Below are 17,622 nucleotides of genomic sequence, written 5' to 3'. Positions count from 1 at the left end.
CGCTGTGCTGTCCTCAGATTTGTTCAGATTAACGGGACCTGGCCTCACAATGCAGCTTTGTTGCAGAAACAGATTAACACATCAAGTGACCGGAGGTGTAGGAGTCCCTCGCTCTCTTTTTCTTTCCTGCTTTCCCTTCTCCAACATTCCCCCCCGGACGCCGACGCCACACATCTAGAGCCACAGCGACCACGATGGCCAGACGCCTCCATTCTCAGTGGTAAGTGGGTGAATTTGAGCCGCTGTGACTCTCACACATTTTATTTTGTTTTGCTTTAATAAGTTCAAGTCGGAGGTAGAGGATTATTTTGATAGAAACTAAGAAATATATAAATTTAAGTGTAAGTGGACATAGATTACAAACTACATAATAAATATAACTGTTGTATAACTGTTATCCTTTAGATCTGTGAGCATGTTGGCCTTATGAGATCCAGGTTGACTGCAGAGGCGGAGCTCAGACGAATCGCAGAGAACTACACCACACTGGTTTCCTTCATGTCTGGCCACAGCCAGCCAGCAAGTTGGCCAGCAAGCAGCAATGACAGTGACGTACTCCCGCAGAGTTGCTGATGCAGGTCTGGGGACCTTCTTTCACCTGCTCCTGAGATGGAAGGGCAGCATCTATAAACTAGTCTACAGAGAACTCGTCATCTTCAGCCTACTCTACTCCTTCTTCAGTATTGTTTATAGGTAATGTTTCAGAGAAAGATCTTTGAACTTTATCATTCGGGACCAGTGATCGGTGCAATGTCACTCTTTTCTTTCTTTTAGTCTGTTTACTGATTCGTTTCCAAGGTGTGGTCCCCAAAGTGGGATCAGGGGATTTAAAGATGTCTGTGAATCAGCTTCAGAGGATCATAAATGGAATAACACAATGTTGCTTTCATTACCAATGCTTTAAAGCATGACAGTCTGCTTTGTGATCTACCAGGGTCTTAAAAGTGGATTCTTATGGGATAGAGATTCTCTAATACAGGCCACTATACGGTTGTATATCTGTTACCTTTGTATTTAATCAACAGATACACACTCCCTGCACACATTCCAGTTATAAACTAGTTTCTCTCATATGAGAAACACTGACAATAGATTAGACAAGTTAACGTAGCACAAGGTCTTGGTCACAGATCTCCTCAGAGTGATTTTGAACTGGTGAATTTGAGGACTCACCGGATGTTTTTTTCAACAGGTTTGTGTTGAACGAGGACCAGAGGAAGCTGTTTGAGAAGCTCTCCATATACTGCGACCGCTACGCAGAGCTCATCCCTGTGTCGTTTGTGTTGGGTGAGTTTGGGCCGACAGTTTCCCGTCTCCTGTTGCTGATCGTTGCCATGATCCAAATCTGCCACATTGTTCTTCATTTTCAGGTTTCTACGTGACCTTGGTCGTGTCCCGCTGGTGGGGCCAGTATGAGAACGTACCCTGGCCAGACCGCCTGGCGGCTTTAGTAGGAGGTCATGTTCGCGGGGCAGATGAGTCCGCCCGGCTGACTCGTAGGACTCTGATGAGGTACGCCAACCTGTCTGGAGTTCTCATCTACCGCTCCGTCAGCACGGCCGTCTACAAGAGGTTCCCCACCATGGAGCATCTGGTGCAGGCAGGTACGATGTGGAAACACCCAAACTCCCCCCGTTGTTGTTCTTGGTCCTTCCAAACACATCAAGAGGTGCCAGCTAAACCTTGAAGAATCCGTGAACTCCAACTACACGTTACTACATAATTACTGAGATTATGAGCCGAGCTCCGGGTGAGTTGTTCTCGTATTTGTGCCTCTCAGGTTTGATGACGTCAGAAGAGCTGAGGCACCTGGAAGATTTGCCGTCGCCTCATAACAAGTTCTGGGTGCCCTGCATGTGGTTCGTCAGCCTGGCTCTGAGAGCACGGACCGAGGGTCGCATCAACAACGACGTGGCCCTCACAGCCATTCTCACGGTGCGTGTTCATGGACACGTGTCTCAAGGCGTCTTCATTTGTGGTTGGCAAATAATTTCTGGTTTTTCATGAACCTGTTTTTTTTCCCCCTCTGTTCAGGAGTTGAATAGTTTACGGGCAAAGTGTATGAAGCTGTACGGTTATGACTGGATCAGCCTGCCTCTTGTCTATACTCAGGTTTCGTTGATACCGTATTGACTGAAATAGACAGTGATAGTGATCTAGTACTAATGAATTAATAACATCTAATGATTAGGTCTCAAATGATTCACTTGACTTAATCAAAATGCATTTGATCGACAAAAATGTGACCAATGAAACAACTCAAGTAGAGACTTGGTAAATAAATCTCTTGCTGTGAATCTCTGCCAGACTTGACGAATGTCTTTTGATCAGGTGGTTACCGTGGCAGTCTACAGCTTCTTCCTGGCTTGTCTCATCGGTCGTCAGTTCTTGGATCCAGCTCAGGGGTACCCTGGTCACGATCTGGACTTCTACCTGCCTGTTTTTACCCTGCTGCAGTTTTTCTTCTATGTCGGTTGGCTGAAGGTGAGGGACAGCTGAGACACGGACACAGGCATTTTATTGATCTGTCCATGTGTGGACTTTACTGAGGGGGTTGTTTGTTTTCATGTCCTAAGGTGGCTGAGCAACTCATAAATCCTTTTGGCGAAGACGACGATGACTTTGAAACCAACTGGCTTGTTGATCGTAATTTGCAGGTGTGGATCTATCCTAGTCTCTGTAAACTGTATCACTGAAGGTGGGAAGTGTCTGCCCTGTTTGACCTGGTTTTCATTGTGTCTCAGGTGTCCTTGTTGTCTGTGGATGAGATGTACGACAGCCTGCCGCTGGTTGAGAAGGACATGTACTGGAATGAGTCTGAACCGCGGCCTCCATATACAGCTGCCAGTGCTGAACACCGCAAACCCTCCTTCATGGGCTCAGCGCTGGATATCAGGTTCACCAATGTTCTTATTTTCTGGCAGATGGTTCTTGAATATCCTACTTCATACCAGGTTAACCTTCTTCTTGACCCAACCCAGTGTTCCTAAGGAGGAGATGGAGTTTCAGTCCAATCTGGAGCAGATCAAAGAGCACGAGGAAGCCAACTACTCCACCCCGCTGCTTGGAGGTCTGGGTCGTCTTCTCGGTGTCCACTCCCCCAGCTTCCCTCGCTCCTCCCGCGTCTCTCTGCTGCGCCGCCGCCCTGGAGCTCCACTGAGCCGCTTCCCTCTTTACCTGCACCAGGAGGCTCCGCTGACTCAAAACCGCCAGCCTCTGAACCAGGAGCGAGACCCCGACTACGCTTTCTCCACCACGCCCTTGTATGAGAGACCGGGCTTCTACAGCTGCCCACAAACCCCCATCCACTGCGTGCCCCCTGCACTGCCCCGACCCCGACCTGCCCGGAGAACCCAAAACGAGTGGGATCGCAGCTGCAGCTCCCTCGCTCATCCAATGGCGGGCTCGCAGGTGCTACCTCCCGATACCCCTAACCACATCCCCCCACCACCGTCCTCTGCTTTCCCCTGGCTGAGTGAGGACGGCGAGATGCAGAGCGCCCCCACCTTCTCCTTCCCCGAGCCTCTACCTGAACTTTCCCCAATATCTAAGCTCAGACCGGGACAAGGCCTGCTGTCGAGGCGGCCCCCGCCTCCTCGCCTCACTCTAGACACCCTCCCGCCGGCTGAGAGCCAGGCTGGACCCCCAAGCGCTCGGGCCGCAGGGAGTGGAGGAGAAAGGGTATTCTCGTTCACTCCTCCATCTCGCGCAGCGGCAGCAAATCCCAGTAATCCCAACAGCAGCTCTAGCAGCATTAATGCAACAAGCGCCAACGGTGCCGGCACGACGGGAAGTCTCTGCAACGGTACAAGTCAGAGTAATTTTAGTAACCATGGGAATTTCAGCAGCAACATGAGGGCGAGCAATGGGGGCACCAACGGCGGGCTCAGCAATAACATGAACACAGTTTCCACTTCAGCGCCTTCGCAGCAAGAAACCAATCAGCAGAATTCACCCAATGATTCAGGAATCTCATTGGCTGAAGGGGACCTGTTGGGCGTCCTGGTGGACGGAGGGGCGAGCAAGACAGCGGGAGGGAGCGAGCACGACTGAGAAAAGAAACAGCATTTAAAACATTTCTCAACAGCAAGGGCCATGTTGCTTCTGAGATTTTTTCCATCTGGAGACAGCCTGCCCATACGTGAAAATTATTCGTTCCAAGCACCGAGTATTAAACTACTTGTAATGCTAAAAGCACCTTATGAGATTTAATGGTCAAGATGTAAAGGAAAAAATCAAAGAAAATTTTTCCTCTACAGTGACAAGAGGCCAAAATGTGTATATCCGTAACCTACGGTAGTCTTAACATCGTTGCTCATTTGATGTTACTCATCAAATGTTATGGCTTCTTTTGTCATAGTCAAGTTATTTTTTAATAAAAACTAAAACCTGAATTTATTTGTATACTTTATTTTCTTATTTTACAATGATACTTGACCACATTTATACAAATGTAGGCCTATACAAAGCACTTGCAAACCAATCTGTCCAATGAAGAAACAGCCTAGGAGACAATTTCCACATTTAAGTGTGTACTGGTTGTGATAGATAAGATATACTAATGAATAGTGGAGTCTTTAAGTTTTGATTATGTGGGCGAATAAATTCAATATAATTATGTGTTCTTAAAATATGTATATGTCAAGTGTGTCTTATTTTTTATGTGCTAAATTTAAATTAAAATGTCCAACACAGAGAAAAGTAACAGCAGCTAGCCTGAAAACACACAACAAAAAAAAAAATAGTACAATTATTAATGACAATTAGCGAAGTAAGTAAATAATAAATGTATTTTTCAATGCAATGTAATCTTGTGCATTATAAAGTAACACCGTCCAGGTCCAGGATCTGTAGATATATCACTCTGACAGAAGGAACAATGTAGTTATCATAATCATACAATAATACAACAATATATGAAAACATAAAATAAATGTTAGGTTTGCTCGGACTTTATTTCTATAAAACATCTTGTACAGCCTGAAATGTAATGTGAAGTGATGTCTGTGGTTGTCTAGTTTAACAGCTTATTATACACATCATATACAGTACTTGTCGGGATTCAGGAGTGAGAAGGACGATCGTTAGCTTGGTTTAACTTCCTTCTTCAGCCATGGTGTGCTTGTCAAAGAGGTACTCGGCCATGCCACTCTGAGGGGCTCCCATGTGGCGCAGGTTTGAGATCCAGTCAGCGAGCTGTTTTATGGATTTCACCTGCTCATCCAGAAAATGCGTTTCTATGAAGTCACACATCTGCAGAGGGAGAAATAACAACATGTTAGGCTGTCATTTTAAAAATCAAAGTCGTTTCTCATGGTTTGCTCCTTACATGAGGATCATTGTGTTCAGTGGCCATTTTCTGCAGGTCCAGCAGGGATTGGTTTACGCTTTTCTCCAGCTGCAGGGCACACTCCAAAGCCTCCAGGCTGCTCCCCCAATCGTCCCTATCAGGTTTCTAGCACATAAATTATTTATTACAATTCATGATCGATTTCAAATGATTTTCAATAGCAGGTTAAAAAAAACTCATATAAGAGCTTGAAGAACATACTTGGTATTCTATTCGTATAATGAAAAGCATTACTTCCAGCTTTATGTTGCACTACACATATATTTTTCTATCTGTGAAAGCATCCTTACCCTGATGTCCTGCAGAAAAATTGTGCCTCCGCGCTTGTTTTGCAGACTCATGAACTTCTCTGCATGCTCACGTTCCTCTTTGGACTGTGTGTGAAAGAACTTTGCTAAATTGGGAAGGGCTTTGTCATCCCTCTCAAAGTAGTGCGCCTAAAAACCGAGGAGGAAATCATTATATAACCACTTCTCATCTCTAAAATAACACTGAACTGGGATACGTGACACTTGAAAGCATTTCTTACCATGGAGAGATAAACATAAGAGGCGTAGAGCTCCAGGTTTATCTGTCTGTTAATGGCAGCCTCGCAGTCTTGGTGGAAGTTTTGTCGGATTTGAGAAGTCATGTCTATTACAGTAAATAAGTTAATGAGCAACTGCAAGGCTGTACATTACATGTTATGTTATGTAAGTGTGTCAAGACCTTGGAGGGTCAGCTGAAGCAGTACGTGCCGCATAAACAATAACCTAGACGCAGATAATATACAACCGTACCCCATACATTATTCACACTAAACAGCAGCATGTGTTGCTGCAGCTACACGGAATTATTCCCTAGGAGAAAAATATTTCAGTACACAATGAAGTGAATAGTAACCCTTTCGATCACTCAATTGTAGCCATTCATCCATACGAGACACGCGTGAGACAGACCGGCTCCGAGATTCCTGCCATTAACCTAATAAATGGAGGTCGGGGGGAATAAGTACAACTATTTAGGTGGCTAATCCAGTCTATAGAAGACCTACTTTGTAACAAAAGCTCTGTAAGACTGTGCTCCAAACTCAAAACACTCATTAAGATTAAGTGTCATCAATAAAGCAAACATGCTATCTTAAGGCAGTCACTACTAGCAACAACATCTGCATCACTTCATCCGATAGACATACCACCACAGACAGATCGTCTAGGAGGCTGAACCTACCTGGTTCGACAAATTCTCGCCCTTGACGAAATTAAATAAAGCTTAATTGAATTAACTAAATAGAGTCAGTTGTGTTGTGGTTGTGGATTAGGTAGCTAACGGTCAGCTAACGCGCATGCTCTGTAAGAGAGCGCACAGACGTTAACAGTTACATGTGCGTAAGAAGGCATAAATTAAAGTCCATACTTTAACCTAAAGTGAAGAGTAAACGCTTTTACCTTTCGGCGGCTTCTAAATCACATGTTAATTGTCCATGTATAGTGTTTTTTTTCCTTTTATTAATCAAACAGGACCAAATGCAGTTTCATCAAACTTACCATCGAACCTACCGTCCAGATGTAACGTTCACTGTTGCCCTTGGAAACCGTGGGAGAAAAAAAAAAAAGCACCACAGCCGCCTCTGAGCAAATAAGGTGATTACGATGATCCAACTTCAGTATTTACAGTTTCATTTATTTTGTAAGGAAGAATCAAAGTCATATTTATGAGCAGCTGGGTGACAAATTAACTTCAAACCTTTAATATGGCAGAGGCTTGACATGTAATTACTCAAAGTACATCCATAAATTTGAGAAGCAGCCACATTCCTGATGTGCGCTGCCTGCTGTCATGGTTGTTTACTGGTACAACAAACCGAACCACCGCTCACCTTAGTGGTTTCATTGCATTCACACAACGAAAATCAAAAAACTGTAACACCACCTAAAAACTAAAACTTGCATGCCATGAAAACAAATGTAAAAACCCTAATCACAAAATGTAAAAAATATCATTCACAAAAAAAACAAAACATTACTTTATTTAAGATCTTAAAAATGTAACTTTTTACAGCAGTGTAAATATATATATATACACACGCACACACACACAAGTCAGTGCCAGTGTACGGACATTACTTGGCTCCAGATGGAGGCGAGTACCACACTGCAGAGCTGGTACGTTTGAAGTATCGGGGCTTGCTCTTGCAAAATATGTCTTCCAGTCTCGGTGGCTCGATTATGCCAAAGAAAGAGTCCAAGTCAGGAGGGTTGTAGTACTGCTTTATGATCACTTGCTGCAGACTGGCACCTGGAAGGGAGAACATAAATCATAAATGTCTGCTTAAACGCAGCCAACAGGGAAGTAACATTCACAATCACACAGAGGATGACTCAGTCTGGATCAACACTGCTTTCAAAGGGGGGCATTTGTGTTGTGACATGTTTGTTGAGGTGGAGCGGTGGAGCTAAATGACAAGCTATTATACTATGTATTATAATTTAATACTTTTAATTTAAGTCTGAGGAAAATGTTCCTACCTCAAACTACTGTTTGATTGCCAAACATTTTGTGTACACAACCATGTTCCATTTAAACGCAGCATCCGTTACATTACGAGAAACTAAAACGCTAGGAGACGGCTGCACCGGCTCATACAGACCTTCTGCCCAGGACGGAACAGGTTTTCTCGGGGCGGACTCATCGTCAGTGGAGTCGTCGCTGTTTTGGTCCATTCCATAATCCTCCGCACTTTTGGACACAGACAAGGGTTTGTTCCCCCCCTTTGGAGTGATGTCGTAGGACTGTAACGTGGATTGCTGCAGGAGGAGAATAAAATGTTTTTATGAAGCTTTTATGATGAGAAACTATCGTGTGTGGTTCAAATATGAGTCACTGAATTTTACCTCCAAATCCACGGTTACATTGAGGCCAGCACCTTTTTTCACGGGCGTGGTCATGGCCGAACGCTGAAATGATATAATGCAAAGTGTCATCACCACTGCTGAACAACAATTACAGATGCCAGGCTGTGACTTTATCTTACACACAAAGCTGAGGAAACACTTTAACCTCATTGTGTCCGTTTATCCAAGATGTCATAATCTTACCTCCATATCCACAGACACATTCAGGGCAGCAGAAGCCTTTAGTCCAGACAGAAAAAGGACAAAAAAGGTGATTACATAACCAACATATCCTCATTCCAGTTTTCATTTAATCCTGCTACTGTACAATGCACCAAGTCTGTTCATCAAAAATATTGTGGATAATCCAAATGACACTATTAAACACTATAAAGTCTATTTGAAAGTGCTGAAGAGAAAAAGTTTCATTAAGGCAACACTGCCCCTCATAAATAAATAATAAGTAACCTGTAATCAATCTTTGAATTAATGTCTAACTGTGCGAGTGGACCGACAGGTTAAGTATTATCTGGCTGTGTACCTGTGTCTTAGCAGCCTGTTTAGCAGCAGCCTCTCTCTGCTTAGCAGCCTCCAACTCTTTAACCGCTTTCTCCTTTGCAGCCAGTCTCTGCTGCTCCTCCTGGTGGAGCAAAAATCACATTGATTAGGAAAGTGAGCAGCGGAAGAAACAAAGATTTTCAATGGTTGATAATTTTATGAGAGGTTACCAGAGTTCTTAATGCAAGAAAAAAAAGGGTTCAGTCCTAAATCTATCAACAACCAGTTATTATTGTTTTATTGTTTTTTTTATTTTTATTTTCTGGTACAGTGCCACTAAGCAGTGTGACCTCTGGTCTTTCTGTCAACAGGTTTTATGAATATCGTTTTATTGACGTTATAAACCGATGCTCATCTCCACCTGTCAAACATACAATGTATGAATAAAGTTGAGACAGACTGTGCTGCAGAATAAATCACTGGTACCTGGCAACAAATTAAAGATAAGTGACAGACTTCAGATGTCACATCTTATTTCAGTGCCGGTGTATAAATCTGTTCGGTGGTGCCGCCCTCGCACTATAAAACTAATTTTATGTTGCACTGCTAAAACCTTAGACACTTAAAGCTTCTTACCAGTTTTCTTTTTTCCTCAAGTGCCTTCCTTTTCTCTTCCAGTTCTCTCATCTCCTTCTCCCTCGCTGCTCTCTCCACTTCACGTTGCAGAGCCAGAGCCTTTTCTTTTTCCACTCGCTCCCTGGAAAAATAATCATCAAGTCAGTTCAGTAACATTGGGATTTTATCAATACAAGTACTGTTATTGGTATTCTTCTTCATGAATATGTGCATTATCCATACAATTAATAAAACAATTGTTGAATGCTGACAAAATGAGTATTTGTTTTTACTTCAGCTGTCGATGCAGCTTGATACAGTTAACTGGAGTATTTTATCAAATGCTTTTTATGTGGCCGGTGGAGTAGTTTTCCAACAATTGCAGAGCTGGTGGAGAAGATAAAATGGGAGTTTCTGTTATTAGTTTGAAGGCTTCAACGTAAGCTGTGGGAAAATTGCCTTCGCTTTTTCCATTTGTCCAGTGTAACTACAGTGCAGAGAGAGAAAGCACGATACAGTTGTGTGAAACCAATTATGTCGTTATCATCTTTAGTGGATGATCATTAGTAGATACTGGGTAAACACAGAATCGTTCAGCTTCTCAGTGCTGAATGATCTTGGTTTATCTGGAACCGGTTTGATGCAGATCTTCTGCTCTAATCCCTCCTGTAGGAGGATTAAAAACAACAGCTAACCTTTCAATAGCAGCGAGTCGTTCTTTCTCACGGGCCTGTTCCCTCTTCAGCTCCAGCGCTTTGCGAGCTTCAGCCTGCTTACGAGCTCGCTGCTCCTCCTCCTCGGCCTTCTTCTTCGCCAGCAACTCCTGCTGCCGCTTCTCTTCCTCCTTTAGGTTTAAAACCACGCAACAAAAAGTTATTTGCAATGGCCAGCGCGTCTGGCTTTACACTTACAAAGTGTGCAAAATTAATAAGTTTCACAAAAATAGGCCATAAAAAAAACTTACAGCTTGCTGAAGCTTTTTCTTTTTCGCCTCTTCTTCCAACTTCTTCTTTTGCTCCAGCTCTTCTTGGCGTTTTATGGCCACTTTCTTCTTGGCCTTCTCATCTGCCAAACGCTGCGTTGAGAGGTACAATGTCAAATATCTGACACAAAGGTTTGGTTTTTAAATTGAGGCAAATATAAAAACAGAGGAACCAGATGTTACATACCTTGTCATTTTTCTCTCCAATCTGAGCCATTTTTTGCTCAATCTTCTTTTTCTTTTCCTCCTCCTTCTGCTCTTCTTTTACTTTGGCGTCCAACACTCTCTTTATCCTTTCATCCCTCTTCCTGGAATAAAAACATAATTACATTAATTTAAAGTGTACACACAAGCAAAACACTCCATTGTTTCAGTCAGTGTGTGTTAACTGCGAAAAGTTTTCAGTGTTTACTTCTTCAACTCCTCCTGTTTCTTTTTCCTCTCTTCCTCCATTTTCTTCATCCTTTCTTCCTCTTGCTCCTGTTTCTTTTTAAGTGCTTCCAGTTTGCGACGCTCTTTCGCCTGAAAATAAGAAGAACATACGGTTGGTATTGTGTGTTTTTTAACAATTATGATTCTTGATCGTCCTCTCCGATTCTTTACAAGGCTGTGACACTTAAATCTGGGAACTATTAGCAATTTTCTGATGATTTCAATCAGATAAATCAAATAGTTTTGCATCAGTTATACAGCGGGGCTCTCTGCATCCCTGTGTTGTAGCCTGACATCCACCTCCAAAGTCCAATAGTAATTGCTGGAAGTACAAAGACACTCAATATAGTTGAATATCTGTTGACTATGTTGGCTTAGCTAGTTTAGCTAACAGCTTTGTTCAATATATTTGCTTGTCAAATGTTATTGTTTGCTGAACAGATAAAAATGCCAACTAAAATTTCTCAACGATTACTTAGGAAAGTTGAGAATAAGGTAAAAGATATTGATGAAACATGCTGCGAGAATGGTCATTTAAAGGTAATGAACATCAAAATAATCCAAAGCAGAGTGCATTAATGAGGAAAACCCACTGTAAACAGAAATAAGAATCCATCATATATTTTTTTAAAACCTTTCAGAGTTCAGTCATGTGTTTAAAAACTGTTTTAAACTACTTTTTAAATGTATTAACTACATCTGTGTTTACCTGTCCAGGAACCGCTTATGGAATTTAGTTAACATGTGTTACAAGAAATCTCGCCGGAGATGAATGAACCTCCATATCATCTCCTCACCCGGTTCATCATAATCAAGTGACACAGAAATCACCAACAAGCACCCGTTACTATTGGGCCCAGGCCCATAGTGAGTAAAGCCTGGTTCACAGCAAATGTGAGCGACGCAGCGAAGCATGTAATACAATCCATCACCGTGGGAGGCACTAATCATGTATTACACACATCACTGTGTCACGCGAGTTGCCTATGAACCGGGCATAGGTTCGGATACACCATTAGTTTTCATTCTAGCTGCTCAGCCCGAGGTACTTTTTCAGTGAAAGCTTATCAGCCAATCAGCAGCTTGTGCCCACTCACAGGCTGCATCATCACCAGGAAGTGATCCATTGAAATGAATGGCGCAAGCATTTCAAGCAAAAAAGCTTGGGACAGAAACAGGTGGCAGCTATTAGCTAATAAAAACTAAAATTAACATAGCAAAGTCAAGCAGCTCATTTTTTTTTTCATTTAAATTCACAAAAAATAAAAGAAAAGCTCTGAGATGAAGGAAACTCCTGCTGTTTTAAGCAAGATGAGTGACGAGTTACCGTCCAGCTTGGGAAAAGGAACTGACTGATTCACTGGAATATCAGAAAACTCTTTCTGCGTTCATCACTAAGCCCCACTGTCTCCTGCTGTAACAAGCCCCAAGTCCCACCAGTAAATTCAAATTGAATTTTGTGCATATGTGATTATTAATCAGCTGACTTGATTTGTTATCGTTTATACAAGTCATGCTGATACAGTTCTGATTTTCTGAAATGATTTCTGGCGGATTCCCTGCAAGCTGGACAGTGATACAAGAGCCACACAGGGAAGCTACTTGTGTCGCTGTCCTCAGCTCAGAGCTGCAGAAAAGCGCTGAAATGCAGATGAAGGGGAAACCATTTTTCCCCCCCTTACTATTTTAATTGGCCCATCCATTTTACTTGGAAGTCCACCCACGATTAAAATCCTGGTGTCACTAGTGCCAACAACACTACTTAGTGATCTGAAAGCTTCAGGTTAAGATGGATTTTTATTTTAATTTTTTTTTTCTGACCAAATACTGAAAGTCAACCGAGAGTGAGGTCACCCGAGCAATTTTACATGCGTTGAAGGCTTGTTAGATTATGACAGCCAGCCAAGAATGACCATTAGTGACCTATGTGATCAGAAACAACCAAGTACCAAATGCAGCTTGAAATGATGGTGAAGATAACACATATATTGTAGCCCCTTCCACACATGGACCCTGTACAACTGTTCAGATACTGGGATGTGCTTTCAGGTCTGGGTCCCATCTATAACATGTAGTATAAAGTCTTACAGACTTTGAATACTTTGAGAATTTTATCCTGGTGTGTTGCTTCTTCACTTTTCATTTAAGCCAAATTCAGGATATGTTCCTAAAAGATGATGATGTAGATTTATGTTTTTAAAACGTGGGAGTGGGAAAGGGGCTTCACTAGAGGATGTGCTACATGAGGAGACATCTAATCAAACGCAGGGTGGTTTTATTAGACACCAGCAAATGCCCACAAACAACACACAGCGGTTCGACATTACACTTACCACTATACCAGCATCAAACTGAGGAGGGGAGAAGAGATATCCAAATAAGAGGACCACATCATTTGATACTCAACAAAAATGCTATCCAAAATAAAAACTATTTGAAATGTAAAAACGTTCTTGTCAAATTGGTAATTTTGATTATCTTCAAAGAATATTTTGGAGCTTGCAACAACACATAATCAAGACGATTTTAAAGGAAATATATTAAAAAAATCCCCCAAAAAATCCAGTGAGAATTATTCAGCTGCCATAATAATAAAAAAGAAGAAAGTTTTGGGGATGTAAAGTGTATTTGGTCAATATTTAATTTTATTTATCAAATTAAATTCAAAAGAGTCATGAATCGGTTCGGTTTTGTCATGAAGCCAGTTTTGGAAATGTACAACTATGTTGTTACGTTGCGCCATGAGAAGTGTGTGGTTTACCTTAGCATCCGCCTTCATAGGAGTGGTGTGCTTGATGAAGGACCTGATCACAGCCGTCCGGCCAAGAGAATTTGGAGTCATCATTAGCAACTGATTCTTCTGCACAGTGTGGAGGAAAGTCTTCATGTGGGGCCTGATCGCCTGTTAACAGAGGTTCAGTGTTTGTTTAGAAAACCACCTAGTTTTCAATTTCTTTAACACAACGTTTGAAGGCGGTTGCATCTTACACTTTGGCTTTTCTTGGGGGGAGGAGACCTCTTCAGAGGACTTCCCTCTACAGTTTCTGATGCCTTGCGTTTAGTACTGCGCCGTAGCCTAAAGACATGAGGAAAAAAAACAAAAAACAAGACAGAATTCATTTAGATTAGTGTATGTTTTGTCGTTTAACATCACTGCAGACTAACTAATCTATCATTTAGGACAACAACCAAACCATAAGAGCACTCACTTCTGGGAACTTTGTTGAGTCTCAGCGACAACTGAAACACAAACATGCAAATATGCATTTAACACACATTCATATTGAGAAGATTTTCAAAACATAATGAACAGGATTTTTCAGTGTTAGAGTGAAGTTTCCCACATAAAAGATTGTCACTTCATAATTTTATCCTGTTACACTCTTATGTCAAATTTCATAACAATGTGATGTAGAGAACCTAGAAACAACAAATAAAATACCTTTTCTGTTGTCAGGAGTGCTCACTTTGGACACAGTGAGTGACAGTGAGGGAGGAGCCAGCGTGGGAGAGTTTGCAGCCACAGAACGAGTAATACGACCAACAGATGGATGTACAAACTGTTTAGAACAAAACAAAACGTATATATATCACCTGAAGTCAATTAGAAATCACAAATCTTTTAATAAATAAAAGTCTGCGTTTTTACCTCTTGAGATTTTTCTGGTGTCGCATCATCCACCGTGTCTGCAGGCACAGCTTCTGACATCCTACAGCAACACAGAGACACATGAACATGCGTAAGAAACACTTAAAGATCAATTAGGTAACTTCACCAGTAAGTGAATGGTTCTACAGTGCAGGTAAAAAAATGAACAAATGTGAAAAATGATGTAAGACAATTAAGTCTCAACAGTGGACGATTTACAGTGTATGTGTCCTAGAAGATGTTGGGACCATGGTTTATTCATCACGGGCTGATAAAACCTGTACAACATGCTTCAGCTGCTGTAATAGAATGAATAAGCCCAACCCCACTTTTCAAAGCCTAAAAACAAACTTTTTTTTAAAGGATGCACTACTGTTTTTTGTTTTGCTTTCTTTACTTACATTTCTCCATTGTCCTCATTTAGAGAATCCATGCAAGAGTCATCTACAATATAGAGAGAGGGGGGAAAAACCCACAGGTCAACAAGACACAAAGTGCGTGATAATTGTCAACATTTCACATTTCTGTGATTAATAGATAATAAACTACAGATTCTATCTCACCACCCGTGTTGCTGCTGCAGGTTGAGTTGCCCATGCGAGCGGCCTTCCTCTTCATCATAGAGCGTTGCGTGGAACGGCGAACGGCCTCCTGCGTCATGCTGTGGCGCAGACCTGCCAGTGAGTGACGGAGCTTGAGGGAGCAGCGAACAGAGCTACGCCTTGAACTTTGAGAAGATCCAGCTATTGCAATCTTAGCAGCCGTACGACCAGGAGACGGCTCTGGCTTCTGGGCGAGCTCGGCAGTCGAGCGTTCTTCGGGAGAAATGTTGACAACAAGCTCAGGCAGGGGCATCTTAGGTGGGGACTGGCCTTTAGCATCACTTTCATCCACTGCTTCTTCCTCCACCAGCTCTGGTTTTTTGTTCTTTACCTCACCCGGTTCACTGCTGGCTTGAGGTGGCTGGCTCACATCCTCTACCACCTCAGGCTTTGTCTGTTTGTTCTTGCGAGTGGAGCGTTTGGGCTGGGAGGAATTGCTTGCCTCAGAGGTGGATGCCTCAGGAACGGCTTCCTCTTCAGTGATGAAGTTCAATGACTTGACAGAGGAGCCACGGAGGTTACTGCGCTTTCCCTTGGAAAATCTAGAAGGGAAAGGAAAACTTATGTAGAGCTTCAAAGGCACGACATGTCAAATTTCTACGGTGTCATGGAACTGAATTGAAATTTTAGACTTTAAGACTAACCTTCGCCTCGACTGATTTTCTTCCTGACGCCCCAAAGATACACGTTTCCTGCGAGTATTCTTTTTCTGTGATGGGGTTTTTGGCATCAATTCGGGTTCAGTATTAAAATCTCTGAAATAAAAAAAAAAAAAAAACTGCTTCATTAGGAAAATGTGAAAGACAAATGCAGAAAAGAACTGTACATAAAAAATGTGGCTTTTAAAGGTGATAAGAACTAAACACGAAAAATTTCAACAGACCGTTGACATTACTTCAAACATACCTCGAGAACATGTTACTGGCTTCCTGCTCAATCTCTTCAAGCCATACCATGTGGACATTGTCAATCTCCTTGTTGAAATCTTGGGTTTTGCCATCAAAGATTTGCATGAGGGAACGCACGGTTGATAACACAGTTTTCATGGTGGCGGCCTGAAGAGAAAAATTGAGAAATTAAATCAGGACAGGCTGGGACAGGCATGACGTGACAGTTAGGGCGTTTTGATTTCTGTCCTAACCTGAGAGGTCAGCAAAACCCAATGTTTACTGTATCAATCCTTTACATATATGATGTTATTACAAATGTAATATCACATAGTTTAGTCTAGTGGGTTGACACAGACCTTACAGGTTCCTTTAGTTGACAAGAACAGACAAGTTTATCTATTGATTAAACTGTAATTTCAAGTGAATGCCAGTTCTAGACTAATGCTACATGAAAGCTATTTATAAGACTTTTAACACTATTAACACTTGGAGTCAAATTTCATTTTTTGTAGTACCCACGCGCATGCGCGTTTTCGTGGACAGTTTATTTCACAGCAACAATAAAGTAAAGTTGTTGTTGTCATGTTACAGCAGCGCTGACAGATCGAGATGCCATAAAACAGACTATTTACATCAGCCTAATATTTACTTTCCTGGTGCACCATTCATGACGGAGCAGGAAAGACCTAACGTCTCCAGAATAACGTGCTAGCTTAGTTTAACATTTACCACTTAAGAGATCGACGAACACAACATTAAACTGTCAAGTATTACTAGAAACTGTACTAACAGTTATTCTAAGACACTATCGATCAATTTAAATGCCGATAACGTTTTTATTCATGTCTGTTCTTCGGTGTCTTTAAGGGCTAACGGGACAATGCTAGGCAGCTAACGTTAAACAGCTAAGCAAAAAATAACTTCAACGTTAAATATTTACCTTTGTTTTCCCAAGTGTCTGAAACGGAAATGCGATGCTCGTTCCTCTGATAACTTTAAACGCTAAATCAATCGCATAACTGCGTGAAAATAAATGTGCTAAAACGAGGGTATTTCCTCTCTCATGTCTCGGGTCTTCTAAATGACAACAGCAGTCCGGTGAGAGTTGGCCCGCTGAAACCGTTTATAACTCGTTCAAACCTCGCCAGCCAATCCGAGAGCTCGGTGACGGCAGGAGCTGTTCGATTTGCAAACTGCAGTATCCGGGAAGGCGGAGTCTTCCTTCGAAACAATAGCGATGGTCGGTGCGGGTGTGAAACCTGGCGACTGCTGAATACAAATCGTGCAACCCCAACGGAAGCAAGGGGCGGGGTTACGGCGCGGCACAGATTTAAATGGGCCAATCACGTTGGGCTGACTTTTCCGCCCCGCCCACGAGACTTAAACACATGCACGTTTGATGCGTCAAAATATATTTTAAGAAACCTCTAAGTTTAACCACTGGAGGCCATTTTAGAAGGCGTGCACTGCATTATGTATTTTTTTCAACCAATGTGTTTTGTCTTATGTTTCACCAACTTTAACATTATTGCTGCTACCTCCCAGAAAACGAAGCTACAAGATTGGGGCTCCAGCTCATCAAGGTGAAGTGACTCATAACTTCTGCTGGTTTATGGTTTTGTATGGCATGTTGTTGTTTTATTATAAATATTCCAAATAATGAAAATGAATTGCAAACCATGCTTATATGTGTGTTGCTAAATGTTATAATAGTCAAGCTGAAATGCATTA

General features: G+C 42.1%; 3 protein-coding genes across 5 annotated transcripts; 1 reads left to right on the top strand and 2 right to left on the bottom strand.

Annotated features, from left to right (window-relative positions):
• Positions 1-83: 83 nt before the first annotated feature.
• Positions 84-4,307, top strand: best1 (bestrophin 1). Its single transcript, XM_047596762.1, has 10 exons — positions 84-220; positions 406-693; positions 1,193-1,287; positions 1,371-1,604; positions 1,781-1,935; positions 2,035-2,112; positions 2,332-2,484; positions 2,577-2,657; positions 2,745-2,896; positions 2,982-4,307. Exons 2-10 carry the CDS (start codon positions 542-544, stop codon positions 4,051-4,053), a joined length of 2,172 nt encoding a protein of 723 aa, XP_047452718.1. The 5' UTR covers positions 84-220; positions 406-541; the 3' UTR covers positions 4,054-4,307.
• A 465-nt stretch (positions 4,308-4,772) lies between these two features.
• Positions 4,773-6,919, bottom strand: fth1b (ferritin, heavy polypeptide 1b). 2 transcript variants are annotated; one of them, XM_047596954.1, is made up of 5 exons: positions 6,877-6,919; positions 5,880-5,983; positions 5,641-5,787; positions 5,330-5,455; positions 4,773-5,253 (listed from the first exon to the last, which is right to left on the bottom strand). In XM_047596954.1, the coding sequence occupies exons 2-5, from the start codon at positions 5,979-5,981 to the stop codon at positions 5,095-5,097; spliced, it is 534 nt and encodes a 177-aa protein (XP_047452910.1). In that variant the 5' UTR covers positions 5,982-5,983; positions 6,877-6,919; the 3' UTR covers positions 4,773-5,094. The 2 variants fall into 2 exon arrangements, with proteins under 2 accessions (XP_047452910.1, XP_047452909.1); XM_047596953.1 differs by lacking the exon at positions 6,877-6,919 and adding an exon at positions 6,560-6,706.
• A 409-nt stretch (positions 6,920-7,328) lies between these two features.
• LOC125015243 (inner centromere protein) lies at positions 7,329-17,019 on the bottom strand. Of its 2 annotated transcripts, XM_047596951.1 has the most exons (21): positions 16,832-17,019; positions 15,908-16,056; positions 15,646-15,756; positions 14,963-15,543; positions 14,801-14,843; positions 14,400-14,460; positions 14,193-14,310; positions 13,960-13,990; positions 13,739-13,826; positions 13,512-13,652; positions 13,084-13,101; positions 10,731-10,840; positions 10,506-10,626; positions 10,301-10,411; positions 10,032-10,180; positions 9,358-9,478; positions 8,765-8,863; positions 8,428-8,463; positions 8,224-8,286; positions 7,980-8,136; positions 7,329-7,627 (listed from the first exon to the last, which is right to left on the bottom strand). In XM_047596951.1, exons 2-21 carry the CDS (start codon positions 16,045-16,047, stop codon positions 7,452-7,454), a joined length of 2,475 nt encoding a protein of 824 aa, XP_047452907.1. In that variant the 5' UTR covers positions 16,048-16,056; positions 16,832-17,019; the 3' UTR covers positions 7,329-7,451. The 2 variants fall into 2 exon arrangements, with proteins under 2 accessions (XP_047452907.1, XP_047452908.1); XM_047596952.1 differs by lacking the exon at positions 13,084-13,101.
• Between the last annotated feature and the right edge of the window lie 603 nt (positions 17,020-17,622).

The sequence above is a fragment of the Mugil cephalus genome, chromosome 10, assembly GCF_022458985.1.
Source record: "Mugil cephalus isolate CIBA_MC_2020 chromosome 10, CIBA_Mcephalus_1.1, whole genome shotgun sequence".
Classification (NCBI taxonomy): Eukaryota; Metazoa; Chordata; class Actinopteri; order Mugiliformes; family Mugilidae; genus Mugil; species Mugil cephalus.
This window is presented reverse-complemented; position numbering and strand designations above follow the sequence as displayed.

Excerpts from the sequence above, each read along its gene's own strand:
- best1 (XM_047596762.1), top strand. The coding sequence starts at position 542 with ATGACAGTGACGTACTCCCGCAGAGTTGCTGATGCAGGTCTGGGGACC. Across the intron at positions 1,288-1,370 it reads CCCTGTGTCGTTTGTGTTGG|GTTTCTACGTGACCTTGGTC; the intron begins GTGAGTTTGGGC and ends CTTCATTTTCAG. Across the intron at positions 2,658-2,744 it reads TTGTTGATCGTAATTTGCAG|GTGTCCTTGTTGTCTGTGGA; the intron begins GTGTGGATCTAT and ends ATTGTGTCTCAG.
- fth1b (XM_047596954.1), bottom strand. The coding sequence starts at position 5,981 with ATGACTTCTCAAATCCGACAAAACTTCCACCAAGACTGCGAGGCTGCC. Across the intron at positions 5,456-5,640 it reads TTTTTCTGCAGGACATCAGG|AAACCTGATAGGGACGATTG; the intron begins GTAAGGATGCTT and ends TTTATGTGCTAG. Across the intron at positions 5,254-5,329 it reads CTGAACACAATGATCCTCAT|ATGTGTGACTTCATAGAAAC; the intron begins GTAAGGAGCAAA and ends CTCCCTCTGCAG.
- LOC125015243 (XM_047596951.1), bottom strand. The coding sequence starts at position 16,047 with ATGAAAACTGTGTTATCAACCGTGCGTTCCCTCATGCAAATCTTTGAT. Across the intron at positions 10,412-10,505 it reads TTGGAGAGAAAAATGACAAG|CGTTTGGCAGATGAGAAGGC; the intron begins GTATGTAACATC and ends CTCTCAACGCAG. Across the intron at positions 9,479-10,031 it reads CGACTCGCTGCTATTGAAAG|GGAGCGAGTGGAAAAAGAAA; the intron begins GTTAGCTGTTGT and ends TTATTTTTCCAG.